General features: G+C 55.6%; 3 protein-coding genes and 2 long non-coding RNA genes across 7 annotated transcripts in view; 2 read left to right on the top strand and 3 right to left on the bottom strand.

Annotated features, from left to right (window-relative positions):
- HOXC4 (homeobox C4) overlaps positions 1-7,831 on the bottom strand; it is a 50,627-nt gene extending 42,796 nt beyond the window's left edge. The window contains exon 1 of one of the 2 annotated variants that reach the window (XM_045061885.1): positions 7,814-7,831. The gene's annotated coding sequence lies outside the window, so the exon portion shown is untranslated. The remainder of the gene's footprint in view (positions 1-7,813) is intronic. The other variant, XM_045061883.1, reaches the window with a different exon arrangement.
- HOXC8 (homeobox C8) lies at positions 196-3,673 on the bottom strand. The gene is made up of 2 exons (XM_003988784.4): positions 3,164-3,673; positions 196-1,791 (listed from the first exon to the last, which is right to left on the bottom strand). The coding sequence occupies exons 1-2, from the start codon at positions 3,597-3,599 to the stop codon at positions 1,499-1,501; spliced, it is 729 nt and encodes a 242-aa protein (XP_003988833.1). The 5' UTR covers positions 3,600-3,673; the 3' UTR covers positions 196-1,498.
- LOC109501597 lies at positions 4,170-7,812 on the top strand. The gene is made up of 3 exons (XR_002159775.3): positions 4,170-4,310; positions 6,341-6,612; positions 7,090-7,812. It is a non-coding gene; the product is annotated as an uncharacterized LOC109501597 (long non-coding RNA).
- A 1,880-nt stretch (positions 7,832-9,711) lies between the features above and the next one.
- On the bottom strand, positions 9,712-13,073 carry HOXC9 (homeobox C9). The gene is made up of 2 exons (XM_003988783.5): positions 12,386-13,073; positions 9,712-10,643 (listed from the first exon to the last, which is right to left on the bottom strand). The coding sequence occupies exons 1-2, from the start codon at positions 12,921-12,923 to the stop codon at positions 10,399-10,401; spliced, it is 783 nt and encodes a 260-aa protein (XP_003988832.1). The 5' UTR covers positions 12,924-13,073; the 3' UTR covers positions 9,712-10,398.
- A 51-nt stretch (positions 13,074-13,124) lies between these two features.
- Positions 13,125-14,098, top strand: LOC109501596. Of its 2 annotated transcripts, none has more exons than XR_006600748.1 (2): positions 13,125-13,556; positions 13,857-14,098. It is a non-coding gene; the product is annotated as an uncharacterized LOC109501596 (long non-coding RNA). The 2 variants fall into 2 exon arrangements; XR_006600747.1 differs by having other exon boundaries at positions 13,130-13,425.
- The last annotated feature ends 975 nt before the right edge of the window (positions 14,099-15,073 follow it).

Below are 15,073 nucleotides of genomic sequence, written 5' to 3'. Positions count from 1 at the left end.
TAAAGAATTGGGGGGGGGGAAGGAGGGGGCGTTGGGAAAAAAGCAAGTCATTCCAGCTTCAAATATGTTTTTCTCCTTTTTTTTTTTTTATTATGACTCACGTATACAATACAAAGTACTTGGACCAGGAACAGGGCTGCTGCCGGGACACAAAATCTACATTCATAGCTGGACATAAAGACAAATGACCAAAAATTATTATTATAGATATATTTTAACGTTTTTTTTCTTTCGAGCACATTGCATAAACAGAGAATTCAAGACAGAGTTAACTATACATTCAGTGCAATTTAGCTCTACTCTACTGGGGTTAGAAGCACAATAAAAGCGCACGGGACCGGTGGGCTAGGCAGTCTCAGTTGTTGGGGTTTTCTTAGTGAAATTAAGCAGCAACAAACGACAACAAAACCGCATTACGAATACTCTCAAAGCAGGATTTCTCTCTATAGGTAGTGATAAAATACGTTGGAGGTTTCTTTCTTTTTTTTTAATTTTAAATTTTTTCTCTTTTTTTCTTGCATATTAGGATTTTCAAAAATGTCTTTTTTCTTTCTTCAAGATTATTGCAGGTTCCCTTTAGGTAGTATGTTAAAGATTTATTATCAGTATTATTATTATTATTATTATTATTTTTATTATTATCATTCTTATTATTTTCATGATTATGGTGATTTCTGAGCGCTAAGACTAGTACAGCTCAGAGGAAGCTGGGCCCAACAACAGAAATCAGACAGCAAAGGGGAGGAAGGCATGGGCCCGAGTGACCATGGGATGGCTAGGTAGGATTTTAACGGCGACTGCAGGCTCCTATCTACCCCGAGGGGAGGGGGGAGGGGAGAGACCCGCATCTCCTTCAGGTTTCCATCAGGTTTCTAGAGAAAGTCAAGGGGGGGGGGTCTTTCTAAGTGGGGGAGCCCCAGGGAGGAGGAAGGGACATTCCTTGCTATCATTTTTAAACGTTTCTTTAAACATTGCCCTTCCCTTCCTTCCTTCCCTTTTCTTTCCTTTCTTTTGGAAAAAATTAAAAGTAAATCTAATACACTAACCCTAGCATAAAAACGAAGCCACAAGTCTTCTTCTGCATTTTGAGAGGGCTCCCCTCTAAAATAAATACCAGAGAAGCAGAGAGGTGGGAGAGTGGCAGGAAGGGGTGAGAGAGGGGCAGAGAGGCCAGGTCTCAGACCTCAAAATCCAGGCAGGACTCCGAAGGGTGGGGGTAGGGACAAGTGTGTGTGTTGGGGCAACGACTGAGACAGAGTCCGAACTTTTCGCTGTGTCTCCGTCTCCCCCCCCCCTCCAGCCCCCAAACAAATAAAGATCGGGGGAAGTCCAAAGGTAATAAAACCAGAGCTGCAAGTATCTGACAGGTAGTTAGAGTTGTGAGTGTCATTCTATTCTCTATAAAAGCAAATGACAGTCGTAAACTTCTCAATTTATCCGCTACCATAAAACGAAACTTCAAGGGAGTTGCTAAGGGGGGGGGGTCTCTCTTTTTTGCTTAGTCCTTGTTTTCTTCCTTTTCCTCCTCTTCTTTCTCCTCTTCCTCGTTTCCTTCTTCCTCCACCTTCTCTTCATCTCGGGCTCCGGGCAGTTTATCCTTGTTGTTTTCCTTTTTCCACTTCATCCTTCGGTTCTGGAACCAGATCTTCACTTGTCTCTCAGTCAGTCCCAGGGCGTGAGAGACTTCAATCCGGCGCTTTCGTGTCAAATAAGGATTAAAGAGAAACTCCTTTTCTAGTTCCAAGGTCTGATACCGGCTGTAAGTTTGCCTTCCGCTGCGCCGCCCCGGAGCTGGACAGAATAGAACCCCAGTCTGGTTATGTTTGGGTGGGGGCTCGGCTTTCCCCTGCCACTCTTCCTCCCCTGAAGTCCCCCCTCTGATCTCCCCAGTTCCCTCCCTCCTGAAGACCAGGCGAGAGAGCAGGGAGCAGGCAAGGGCAGGAAAGTTTGGGGGCTTGTTTTGTTTGGTTTCACCTTGGGAGGTGGGGTGGGGGTGGGGGCAGGGACTGGGGTCTGTCAGGAAACTGGGGGATGGCAAGGGCCAAGGGAGCACTGCAGAGTCCCCCCCAGGCCTGCAGGCTCAGGAAACTGGCCCTTGCAGCTTTGTTTACAAGTGCAGAGTGGCATTTGGTGAGCAGAGCTGGGGACAGTCTTGTTTCCAAAAGAAAGGAAAAAGGTCTGGGGGTGAGGAAGAGGGACTCTGCTCACTGCCCCCTCCTTGAATCTCTCTGCCTAATGCCTTGCCAGGAAGAAAAATAATTGATCTCCTGGAATGTATCACTGCTTGGCCTGATTGCTAACTGGAGACCAGCAAATAAATCACGGGCCATCCCCGCTGGAACTTGTCGCTTTCTCGCTTCCCCTTTTACTTCGAAATTGGGCCATGAGGGGCCACCCTTGGAGGGGCTCATGGCCTGAGCCACTCTGAAGGTCTCAGGGAAAGCCCACAAACCTTTGACTGGGGGCAGCTGGGCTTGGGTCCTCTGGAGCCCAGAGCCCTCTAATCTGCATGGCCTCTCTCCTTCCGTGCACTCTTTTTCTCTCCTCTCTGGCTCCCTCTCTTCTCTCCAACTGAGGGAAGTAAAGCAAAGTTGGGGTGGTGGCCCTAAGGCTAGTTCTCTGTGAGGAGGCAGTGGGTACCCCCAGAGAGCCAGGGCACCTGTCCTTGGGGTCTTGTCACCCTCTGATCCCGCTAGGGGAAGGAAACAGGAGTCTCCCTTTGCCCCCAAGAAAGCCTGGCCACTGTTCTGGACTGAGGCTCTCTGCCTTATGGAAAGACTGGTTTGCTCCAAAGGCTGATAACCTCAGGGTCCTCGGGGCCCCTGCCCAGCCACCTCCCCAACTTTGACTGTAGAGATGGCAAGGGAGGGAGACAGAGGGGGAGACGGGCAGACAGACAGACAGTGGTGGAGAAAACGATTTTTAACCCTTTGCACCCGGACACCACCTTCGCCCCCCGTCCCCCCAATACCCCAGGCGAGCCCCGCGCCCCACCCCCAGCCGAACCTCCCAACCTCGAGAAACCCACTCAGGCCCCCGGGGGTGGGGCCGGAGAGACCCCAAAGCCAGGAGGGAAGGCGAGGGCAGACAAAAAGGAGGCGAGGGAGGGGGGAAAGACCCCGGAGCGCGGGAGACCAAGGGGGAAAGAGAAAAGGCTTCTCACCGTGGGGTCTCATCCATGGAAACATGAGGCTGGGAGACGAGTTTTGATTTAAGTGGCCTTGTCCTTCGCTACTGTTAGTGTTGGCGGAGGATTTACAGTCGGGATATTGCACCACGCTCGCCTCTTGCTGAGCCCCATAAAGGGACTGTCTGGGGAGCGCCTCGTAGCCATAGAATTTGGAGGCGTCTCCGTGGCAGCTCAGCGAGCACGGGTTCTGCTGGTAGCCCGAGTTGGAGATGCCCGAGGTGCCGTGGTGGAAGAAGTCTTGGACGTGGTGCGAGGCGTGCTGGAAGCCGGGCGCCGAGCCGCCGGGCCCGTACACCAGCGCATGGCTCCTGCCCACGCTCTGAGGGAACCGGCAGTCGTAATAGGCCGGTTCCAGGGACTCGCCGCCTTTGTATTTGGAGAACAGGGGGTTGACGAAGTAGGAGCTCATGCTGGGCACATGAAAACCCGCCGCCCCCTCCCCTCTGGCTCGCGACTCCCCCCCGCCCGGTACCCCCGAAAGTCCCCTCCCCCCGGGAGCGAACCCCGGGCCGGCCGGCTCCCCGGGGCTGGGCTGGGCAGGTGGGGGGCGCCTGGGTGCCGGGCCCGGCCGGCTCGGCGCGCGCGGCTCCCGGGGCTGGGCGCGGGCGGCGGCGGCGGGCGGCGGGCGGCGGGCGGGCGGCGGCGGCGGCGGCGGCGGCGGCGGCGGCTCTCTTCACTGTCGGTAGGTAGAGCTCGCGCTCTCGCACTTAGCTCTTTCCTTTAACAGCCCAGGCGAATTCCTCAGACTCCCGGCGGTGGCGGCGCTTACACGCGATTCGCGTTCATCAATCCACGACATGAAGACAGGCGAGAGAGAGAGAGAGAGAGAGAGAGAGAGAGAGAGAGAGAGGGAGAGAGGGAGAAGGAGGGATGGTGGCGGGGGGTTGAGGGGTTCAGGGCTGGGGGGACCTGGAGGAAGGGGAGGGGAGGAAGGGGGAGGGAGGGGGGTGTGGTGTCTGTGTGTGTGTGTTGGGGGGGGGTGGTGAGCCAGCCCCAGCTAATGGCTGGGGCCAGCTTCTCCAAGGTGCGCGTTCGGATTTGAAGGTGCCTCTCCCCCCTTCCCGTTTCCTTCCTCTCAGAGATACCTGAGCCAGCAGGTCAACTCAGGTTACCTCAACAGGTATGAGACTCTCCCCCCACCCCGCCCCAGGGGGTCGGATGCCGCGAAGAGAGAGCAGGTCCCCTAACCCCAACGATGGGCTCCCCAGGGGGTCCTTAAGCCTGGCACTCAGAAGGAGCTAGCACATGAGTACCTCCTATCCCCCAATACTTCAGGCATCCGAACCCTCTGCATGTCTCCTGCCCCTCCTCAGGGTGGGAGGCCGCCCTGTCTTCCACCATCCCTAACATTCCCTGGCCTGTCCGCTGTGGGTAGAGGAGAGGGGCCGGAGGTGGGGCGCTCTCCATATACCCAGTCAGGGCGGCACTGCCCCTTCAGACACCAGCTCCTGCCTGAGGCTTGGCTGGGGGCTCTGAGAGCAAAGCAGTTTATGGGGACAGAGGAGAGGGCCGCTGGAGGGTCCCTGGCCCTCTGGCGGGGCCGATCCAGGATGTTTCTTCTCAGGAGACTATTTGTATCTGGGTTGGAAGGGACTGGAGCAGGCCTCTTACTGTCTCCACATACTCTAACCCTATAGGAAATGCCAGCTCAGCCCGGAGGGGCCCCCTGGCTTCACTGCACCCCCTACTTCCCCAAGCCGGCTGCCCAGGCCGGGATGTGGATGGGAACTGTCAACAGACACTCTTTAAATATTTACCCACAGTTTCTCTAGGGGGTTCCTCCCCTATCTCCAAGACTAGGGAAATTCAAGGTAATTCTAACGGATAAAAGAACCCTAGTCCATCAGGACCCTTTTCTGGCCATAAGCGTGTACAGTTATGTGGGGCTTAACACAGACAGAGAAAAGGGAGAAAAGGGAGAAGAGGGAGAGCTGTGGATACGTGTGCTGTGTGCATACGAATGAGGAAGAGGAACAAGAACGATTTTTCCGGTCTTCCCCTTCCAAGGCTGTGCGGGGATGTCACACACAGGGCAATACTGGGGCACACTCAGGATACACACATCCTGTATGTGCCACCTTCCACCCTGAGACACATCGAGTGCATGCTCCCTAAACTATCATGCATGCCTAGAAGCGCCCCTGTCACCTCGCAGACCCTGTGCACTCAGGCACACAGGAAAATAAGACCTGACAGACACGCAGGCATCTTTAGCTTTTTGCATCATGAAAAAATTTGCTACCTATTTTCTTTCCACATCCTGGGGTTTCCAGGTTGGATGAGGAAGGAGGCTGTTAGGAATCCAGGTCTCTGCCTTCCCCATCTGGAGCCCAGCTCTGGGGATGGATAAGGAATGGCAGTGCAGGAAAGGACGGTGTAGAATGACCCCTCCCCCAGTCCCTCTATTATCTAAATAATTGCTGGGAAGATGGCCACTCTCAGCCCAATTCCCAAAGGAGATTCCCTGGTGCCCCAGCAAAGGACACTTCCAGGATCCCTTGAATTTTGGAGGAACCCACCTCCACCTGAATTAGGGACTGCCCAAACTCTGCAACATCCGGGAACTCTGGCCCTGGAGCAGCAGGAGGGGAGGGTCAGAGGAGGGCTGTGCCAGGGCTGCAGGCCTCCCTAGGGTCCAGGACAGTGTGGGGCATGACAGAGGTCTCCTTCACTACCAGAGCCAGCTGCAGCCTTGGTCCCAGCCCTGCGGTCTCTGAGCCTACTCTGCTCAGAGTACCAAGCTGAAGGAGATGGGCTCTGGGTTCCCAGCATCTGGGTCATTGGGGACTGTCATAAATATTTTCCCTTCTCCGCCTGGAAAGAGGAGGCTCCGCAGGCCAGATCCGCTCTGGGGCCTGCGCCTTATCTTTTAGAGGGTGGGGGGATATCTCGACATTTTATGGTCCAGCGAAAACCCTGCCACAGAGCTATTCTTCCAGGCCTTTGTGTCTTGGAATGCAACTGTCCCGAGTGTGCCGCCACCACCGTCTGCTCTGAGAGCCCACCAGTCCTGAACCCCCTGGCTGGACTCGATTTCCCCTTTTTGGAGGGGGGGTCCCTCGCCTTTTCTTTTTTTATTTGATTGTCTTTTTTTTTTTTTCTTTTTTCTTTTTTTCTTTTACACGTATCTGCTTGATTTCGCTCCCGGAGCTCGGATATAAAGGAACCGCAAGCAGCCATCCTCGCTGGGGCGTCTCTGCCCCTCGCCCCGAGGCCTGCTCCGCCCTCCTAGGTACCACGGATTTATGTTCGTTTGTCCGGGTCATTCTGCCTTTTTGTGTTAATTACGCGCTGCCTGCTTGGTGCTTATCTCCTTCGCAAAGCGATTATTTTCGACGCCCGCCCTCCTGAGCCTCTCGAGCCGGCTGCCAGAGCTAGGGCCCATCTCCCGCCGCCACTCGCGATTTATTTACACCTCGCAGGTGAGAGGATTGATTTGCTCAGAGCCATTGGGGCCGGGCTGGGCCGGGGCGCGGGGCCTTCTCCCGGTTGCTCCTCGGGGCCGGGCCTCAAATGTCAGTGCGGCCAGGCCGGCCAGGGGCACTGCCGCCGCCTCTAACATTGAGCAACAGCGCCACCTCGCGTCCACTTTCTCCAATGCAGTCGGGCCAGGAAAAAGCCAACAGAGCAGGCAGGTCCCAGCCTTGGCCCAAAGGTGGGAAGTGAGAGGAAGGAGTTTCCAAATGGGTGCGAGAAAGAGAGAGAGAGAGACAGAGAGAGAGAGAGAGAGAGAGAAAGAGAGAGAGAGAGAGAGAGAAGAGAGAGATATGGGGGGGGGGTTCCCCAGAAGGGAGTTTCATCGGGACCTCTGTCCTTTTGTTTTCCAAGTTCTCCAAATAAACCTTGTCAAAGGTTTCACACAATTTTCTCTTTTTGTCACCCTCCCTTCCCGCATTAAGAGACACTGTGCAAAGGAACTGCCGCGATCTCCCCCCTATTCAGGCGCATTTCTGGCCTCAGAACACCTCCGCTCACGCAGATGCACGCTCCGAGGCTCCCGCGACCTCCTGCCCGCGGCGCACACCCTAAACTCCTCGCTCCTCTTACCCTGCCGTTGGTTCCGCACTGCCTATTCCGCCGCCGCCTGCAGGACTTTGGGGTGGGACTGTGACTTCTCCCGACTGTTTGCCCCCTGGTTTGTAGCCCATCCCTCTCTCTGTCTCTCACGCGCGCTCTTTCTCCACCTCTCCCTCCCAGCCAGTGAGGTCCCGTTCTCCGTGGGCCATAGACAAAACATTCCTATAATCCGATTTCAAAGGAAAGAGTGTCCACCTTATTTAAACCATAAAACAATTAAGCCCAGACGTCTAGCCAGCTCCGCGCTGCTGTTTTGTTCGGCCCCATTCAGAATCCAGCGCAGGGAGACAAACAGCGCCATAAAAGTGGCATTTCGGGGCTGCGGAAATGTACCTATCCGCTGCCTTCCCAAGTGGAACAACCTTTAGGGTTTTGTGATTCTGACAAAGGAGCAGAGGAGAGGTGGGAGGGGAAGATTAGGGCAGGAGGGCGTTTGCCAGCCCCTCTTTCCCCCAGCTTTCGTTTCTTTCCCTAGATGTGGGTTTGCGTTGTGTTGTGGTTTAAATTCACGAATTGTAATAAATAAAAATTGAATCGAATCCTGACCTGCAGGCTGGAGGCTGAGCTGGAACTGAACAGTGGGCTGGGCCGGGTGGGCCTGCTCTGGATCCCACGGTCTCGCCAGGGCCCTCGGAGCCCGGCGGCCCTCCTTCCTGCCCGGAGTAAGGCCGGCTCGGGCGGGCTGCAGGAAGCAGGCCGCGCTGACGGAGGAGGGGAGGCGACAGGGCCTTGGAGCAGGGGCGGGGTGGAAGCCCGGAAACGCCGCGGAGCTTGGGCTGGGAGAAAAGCCCCAGTCCCCGCAGTCAGGACCCAGGGACACGGATGCCCTGGCCTCCGCCCCGTGCGAAACTGACGCCAGGGTCTCAGAACAGCGCAGTGGCCAAAGGGGAGAGTGAGGATTTGCGAAAAGAGACAAAACTACGGGCAAAGCACCATTCAAAAGGACCAAGAGAACAACTGCTTCTGGAATTGGGGAGGAGGTCTCTTAAGTGGGAAAAAGGAGAGGGTGCTTCAGCCACTGGGAAAACCAGCGTTTGCGACTTTTGATGGCTCCCCTCAAAATATCACCCAAACAAAATGTTTGTGCCTTCCCACCTTCCTCCAGCCCCCCAAACTGGCGTGCTGGACGGAAGGAGGGGGTAGGAGATTCAAATGATGGGGAAGGGGCTGGTCCCTACAAGTGCCTCACCAATCCTGTTAGGCGATGCGATGGAGGAAGCGACGGAAGGACTGGGATCCCCAATTATTTTCTTTTACGGTGGTATTCCCCAAGTATTCAGAACAACACCCTGCACCCTCACCAGAATGGGCAGCCTGAGATATTAAAGGGCTATATTTCAAGCAGTCTGAGTTTAATAGTTTCCAGATTGGGGGATTTCCGAGAAAGGGGGCGCCGGGCCGAAGCATACCCAGCAGCTTGTGTCTGCTTCTGATTAGCAGATGAAAACTGCCGGTTCTGGGGAAGGCGCTCTGGGGTGCAGTGCAACTGACCAGCCCCTTCGGGCTGTTGCACACGTATGGCCGCCTACCCTTGCGCCTGCGGTCCCACCACCACCAGGGAACACCCCACTCCTGCCTAATCCCTGACCAACTTCCTTGGGCCTTGGCCACGTCATCTCCCAGAAATGCTGCAGCCACTCAGCATAAGCCCGTCACCCCCAAACCAACATTCAAACTAAACACCAGAGAGAGATTGAGAAGAAAAGAGAACTAGGAGAGGGAGAGAGAGAGAAGCTGAGAATGCACTGACAAGTTGAAAGTGGATCTAAATCTGATTGTATTGGTTTTGCCATCTTTCTCCTTCCTCCCTCCCTTCCTTTCTTCCTTTTTTTCCTCCCTACTTCCTCCCTCCCTCCCTCTCTCCTTCCCTCTTCTGTTTCTCTCTCTCTCTCTCTCTCTCTCTTTCCTTTTTCACTCGCAACGCATTCCCCAGTGCCTCTTCTGCTCCCTGAGGCCTGCTCAGCCTTCTTCCTCACCGCTCACCGCACACCCTCCCTCCCTCCCAGCCATCCCTCGAAGCACCAATGCAGACAGGCAAGAATCCAGCCCGGGCCCTCACCCAGCACCCAACTTTCATCTTCACCTATCTCTTCCCTCCGATCTCGTGTACTCATAAATTATTACAATTAATTACAGCCAGGGAAAACCATTCATGCCATGCCCCCACCCCCCACCCCTGGACTCCGACGACGAGCTACCAGGAAACTCACAAGGCAGCCAGCCGGGGCAGGCACGAGCTGGGCCCGGGCCTCAGCAGCCCCCACCCCACCCCTGGAGTCTTCACGCCCACCCCACCCTGCCTGGAGAGCAATGGCAGGCACTTGCCCTTCCGAGGTAGAGGGAGCCCCTTCCCTGGCTCCGGCTTCCCCCAAAGGATCTGAGCACTTGCCTCCTCCACGACAGCAGCCTGGGAGCCACAGGGAGGAGAAATAACGAGAACTGGATGCGGTTGGGTTTCTGGTTTTTTAAGTGACTTCGATATATTAACACAGAGCTGTTCTACCATAACAAACAGAAGCACGTTACAGGACGGACGCTGGGGATCAGAAGAAACACTGCTATGTACACACCCGAGGCGCCGGCCTGCGCCGCCGGACCCAGCCTGCGGCACGGTCCGGGCCCTCGCCCCTCAGCTCCAGGGCTGGGAATTGTTATTGTGTATGTGTGTGTGTCTTTTTTTTTTTTTTTTGTACAAAATCTGCACGCAGAGCACCCCAGGCCTGGGGAGGGATGGCCCGGACCACATATGATACAGAAAAAAAAAAAAAATAGAAATATAGCGATTCAAGTACTGGCTTCTCTGAAGAAAGGAGGGGAAAAAAAATCACATTTGTGTGTGTCATTTATTTCAGTTGCGCTGGGAGAAGAGAACGCGGTTTCTCTCCCCGCCTCCTCCTCCTCGCTGGGTAGAACTAACTCTAAAACACCAATTTCTCAACACTGAACCCTCCCAAATCGCAAGAGTTTTCCTTTTCCCCTTCCTTTTTTTTTGTCTCTTTTTAAGCTGATGGGCTTTTCTCTATCTTGCTCTTTCCTTTTCTTTTCGTGCTCTCTCCCGCCTGGGTTGGGGTATTTTTGTGGGGTTTTTGTTTTTCCCTTGGCTGTGCCGAGGCAGCAGGCTGGGGCAGGGTTTAGGATTGCTCCTTGTCGGTTTTCTCTTTATTCATCTTTTTCATCTTCATCCTCCGGTTCTGAAACCAGATTTTGACCTGCCGCTCGGTGAGGTTGAGAACCCGGGCCACCTCGTACCGACGGTCCCTGGTTAAATACATATTGAAGAGAAACTCCTTCTCCAGTTCCAGCGTCTGGTACTTGGTGTAGGGGCAGCGCTTCTTCCTCGTGGAGCGGGCGTGGATCCAGTTGGCCACGGGGTTGCCTGGAGGGCCAAACACAGGCAGGGGTCAGCGGAGCCCCTTTCTAGCCCAGGACCCCTGCCACCCTACCCCTAGGCTTAGCCAGGCTCCCCAAACGCAATGATTGAACCTGAATTTGGACACGTTTGGTTTTTGGAATTTTTCTCCCTGACTCCTTTTGCGTTCTGCCCTCTCCCCATCTTCCCCCTCTTCGGTTTCTAGCACCTAAAACTATAGGAAATCAAAGCTATCAAAGCCCCTACAGTCTGGTCCTCAGCTTCAAGAGTAGTAATTCGAGAATATGCTCATAAAAAGTCCAAATTCCCAACTGTTTCATAGGCCCATAAACGCTTCTCTCTCTTGTTTTTTATTTTTATAGCGAGGTCTCTCTCCTCCCCACTTCCCTCCTCCTCTGCCCCCTCCCACCCTCCCAGCCCACGACCAAGTCCTGAAATTTCAGCAGTTCTGTTTCCTGACCCTGAGAGTCCCTAAGCCCCTCACCACCCTCTTCAGCGCCCATCTCTGCTCTCGGAGTTCAACCCTGCTGAGGCGAATTCTCAGAGTGATGCTGGAATGGGGAGAGCCTTTCTCCTCTCCCCAGAGAGCTGCTGGCCTTGGGACAGGCTCCCCTATATCTTAGCTTCCCTGTTTGGCTTCCAGTGCCCCCCTCCTGCCAGCCCCAGGACAGGCTCTGCAGGAGCCAAGCCTCCAATTTCAGGTTTATGGGAGTAGCTGAGGGCAAGGAGGGAAGCCTTCAGAGGGGTATAATTAGGCCCTGGCCCCTTATGGGGCTGGAGGAAAGGATTTCCTGCAGCCCCCTCCTGGGACTCCCCCAGACACTTCCTCACACCCAGGGGCTGCACCCCCTCCCCTGCTGTTTCTCCTTCTTTCCCCTTTTTCTGGCCCAGCAGCTCCCACCTGCCCCCCCCACCCCCACACACCTACCCCTGCCCTTCTCTGCAATACTCAGAAGGCTCCAGTCTCCTTGATGGGGAGTGTGTGTGTGAGTGTGTGTGTGTATAATTCTCTAATCTGGGGAGATGCTCCCCCCCCCCCATTCCTCATCCCTGAGCCCGGTTTTCAACCCTCTTTCCTGCAGACCCTCAGAAGAGGGCTCTCAAGTTTAAGGAGACTGGGACCCCACTTCTCTTCCCCAACTCTGTAAGTCCTGATTTCTCCAAGTTCCCAGGCTGTGAAATCCCCCAGACCCCTCACCTAGTGCTCCTGGGTATATAAGAAGTCCATGCACCTTCTCTTTAAGGAATTCCTCCTGGGGTGAGACTCCCCATGCTGGCTGGGAGGTAGGGGTGATTTTTCTCCCTGGGGTATTTCCTCTCTGTCCCCAGTGTCCTCCTCATCTCCCCCCCCACTCCAGTCCCACCTCAAACCATAAAATGAACCTCAACCCTACCCCATCCCCTGGCCCTGTCTGCATTTCTTCGAAAGTAGCAACTGAGCCAAAAAGCCTGGGCTGGGGGTGTGTGTCTGTGTGTGTGTGGGGGGGGGGTCTCTCATCAAAGCCAGCTCCAGGGAGAGGAGCCCCCCTCAGCCCTCTCCCAACCTGGCTCCCTGGGCTCCCTTCTCAGACCTTCCTGCCCCTGAAAGCTCCCCAAGGTAATTCGCTTTTATTGAGTCCTCGCCCCCTCGCCCTCGCCCCTCTCCCGCGCTCCCTGCGCCGCTCCGAGGGGCTGTAATCCGGCTCCCCCCCGCCCGGCCTCCCCTCCCCTCCCGCGCTGGTTGTAAAGGAAAATTGCTCCCAACTTACTGGGGTCCAGGTCGGCCTTCTCTTCTTTGTGCTTGCTGCCGGCGAGTGCGTCCGCCTCGGGCGAGGGCAGTGTCTGCGGGGCGCGGTCGCGCAGCTCCCCGGGCGAGCCGTACATGTAGTCCGGGTAGCTGCGGCCGTCGCCCGGGCCGCAGTCGGCGCGGCGTCCGGGGTAGGCGTCCGGCTTGAGGGCGTAGTGACGGCCCCCGGCCGGGAAGCTGGGGAAGGAGACGGCGCCGGACAGCGGCTCGAGCCAAGTCCGCATGTAGCGCGTGTCGGCGCCGAGGTGGGGCTGGGGGCCGTACGGGTGGTATACCACGGACGACTGCGAGGGCACGGGCGCCCACGACGTGCTGAACACTGCCGGCTTGGGCGCGAAGCTACAGGACGGAAAATCGCTACAGTCCGGCACCAAACCGCTGGGTCTGGCGGCGGCGGGGTGAGCCCCCGTGGCCGGAAACCTGGACGCTAGGAGGTCTTCATTGTCGTGAGAGATGAGCGAGTCCACGTAATAGTTACTGATGGGCCCCGTCGCCGACATCGTAACAGGGTTTTACATACATAAGATTATTGTATGAACTGTATATGTACTTTTTATCTGCTCACAGAACAATCAAGGCAGGTAATTATTTTTCCAGCCTTTTCCCCGCAGCTCATTGGTTCCCCGGCCCCCACGTGATCGTATTTACCCAAAAATACGGCGCGGATCAATGCGCAGGGGCTTTTTTTTTTCCTTGCTTTTTTTTTTTTTTTTTTTTCCCTTCTCCCACCCCCTTCTCTCTGCTGATCCCCGCGACCTGCGTTTTCCTGGGGGTCCGGAACTCTGGACCCAAAGCGTCGGCCACCCCCTCAGGACAACTGGTATCTCATCAGAGCACTCTCTTGCCCATGTCCACCCATAAGCAGATGGCCTCCCGCACCCCCCCCCCACCCTGGAGGATTTCTTAATGGGGTGAAAATGCCAGTCCCCGAAGCCAGGGCTCCCGGACCCCCAGGGCCGAGCTGGGCGCGGGAGCCCCGCAGGGGCGGAGAGGCCGGCTGAGGTAGGTGGAGGAACTATTTCTTGACGTAATCCGTCTCTGTCGCCCCGACGCTCCCGCAGTCTCTGCGCGAGCCGAGATCAGCGATTGTCAGTTCGGAACGTGGCTTTTAAAAATGCGTTTTTAAATAGTGTGTATGTATGTATTTCTTTCAGGAGCAGCAGCAGCGAGGGAGGGAGGGTGGGAGGGGACTGGGGAGGCTGGGGTGGAGGGAGGGAAGGAGGGAAAGGGGAGCGTCCTTCTGCCACTGGCCAACTCAGCCCCCCAAATCTGGGGTAGGGCAGCTTGGGGAAGGTGGTCCGCCTGTGGGAGGGGTAGGACCTCGGGACCTCATACACCTTTATCCTCAGAAGTCCTCTCTTTGCTTTGGCACAGATATGCAAGCTCCTTTATTTTAAATTTATTGTCTCTATCTATTTATCTTTCTTTGCCAGCTTGAAGAAGTGGAGGAGAGATCAGCACAAGTTAAGTGGGGCGTCCCCATCCCGTCTTCCTGCTCACCCTCCTTTGCCCCCAACTCCATCTCTGCGACACCCTGCCCCCCCAAAAGAAGTCACTCCAGGGCTCTGTCTGCAGAGAGCCAGGGTGAGTGCGGGCAAGGCGAGAGAGAGAGCGACCTCGGTCGTGGGCAAGTAGCTTGTTTTTACGTCCTTCAATAAAATTTTTATGAGGATCATTTGATTGTTCATAAATGTGTCTTTCATTAAATAAAATTGTAGGCTGTTTTTGGAACGGGAAAAAAGCAACGGAGGGATGGGAGAGAGCAGTTTCTTTGGGGTCGGACGCAGGGATTCCGGAGGGGGCAGTGTGATTGTAGGGAAGATCAGACAACTTGGATTCCTCCCCCCAATAAGTTGGTTGCTACCTTCCTCCTTGAATTTGGGGTCTGCTGCCCAGCCCTCTGCTTTCCATCAGACTGCCCCATGGTGGTTTAGTAAAGGTGGGCTTTAAGCTGGCAGGGAATTCTCAGTGTGGGTGCAAGAGAGGGGGCAGGGAGGTTGGCTGGGGGTAGGGAGAAGGGCAGGTGATGTCCCCAGGGACACAATGCACCCTAGGTATGGCAGAGGGAGTTTGAAGGAGGGGTGCAATTTCAGGGTCAGAAAAGAAGGGTCCCAGTTTGTGCTATGGGAGATAGGCAGGAGCTGAGGCTCAGACGCAGGTTCTGAGGCAGCAGAAGGACAAGGATTCCCAGACATGAGACGCCTGCCCTTCTTTCCCACTCCTGTCCCCAGGAGGGGACCAAACGCCAGGGGTGGGGGTGGAGGATGGTTTTCTCCTGCATCTCTGTCGACCTGTCTCCTCTAGGGTGGAGAAGGGCTAGAGAGAGGTGTCCCAGAGAGTGTAGCATGCATGTTGGGGGGGGGGGAGGAAAGTTGAGGGGGGAAGGGGAGATCTACAGCCTGCAGCACTGACCCCAGCTTTCCAGGCCCCCTCCCCAGTCCCTGCTCCTCCCCCTCTCCGGTTCTTTCCTTTTCGGTCTAGCGGGGCTGAGATTTCGACTCACGGGGGGTGTGTGAGAAGTGCCTGGCTGGGGATAGACAACCCGGGGCCTCAGCCTCTTTGCCCTCAGCTCTGATTGTCTTCCCCTCCCCCGGACTGGACTGGTGTGGGAAACCCAAATTACAGCAAGAAACAGAATATCTCTTTGGCC

Source organism: Felis catus, chromosome B4, assembly GCF_018350175.1.
Source record: "Felis catus isolate Fca126 chromosome B4, F.catus_Fca126_mat1.0, whole genome shotgun sequence".
Lineage (NCBI taxonomy): Eukaryota > Metazoa > Chordata > Mammalia > Carnivora > Felidae > Felis > Felis catus.
Note: the sequence above shows the minus strand (reverse complement) of the source record. Positions and strands in the feature narration are given on the sequence as shown.

Bases quoted from the DNA above. Each gene is read 5' to 3' on its own strand.
- HOXC9 (XM_003988783.5), bottom strand. From the start codon at position 12,923: ATGTCGGCGACGGGGCCCATCAGTAACTATTACGTGGACTCGCTCATC. The intron at 10,644-12,385 runs GTAAGTTGGGAG...TTGGCCCTCCAG, and splicing joins GAAGGCCGACCTGGACCCCA to GCAACCCCGTGGCCAACTGG.
- HOXC8 (XM_003988784.4), bottom strand. From the start codon at position 3,599: ATGAGCTCCTACTTCGTCAACCCCCTGTTCTCCAAATACAAAGGCGGC. The intron at 1,792-3,163 runs GTGAGAAGCCTT...TATTCTGTCCAG, and splicing joins TCCATGGATGAGACCCCACG to CTCCGGGGCGGCGCAGCGGA.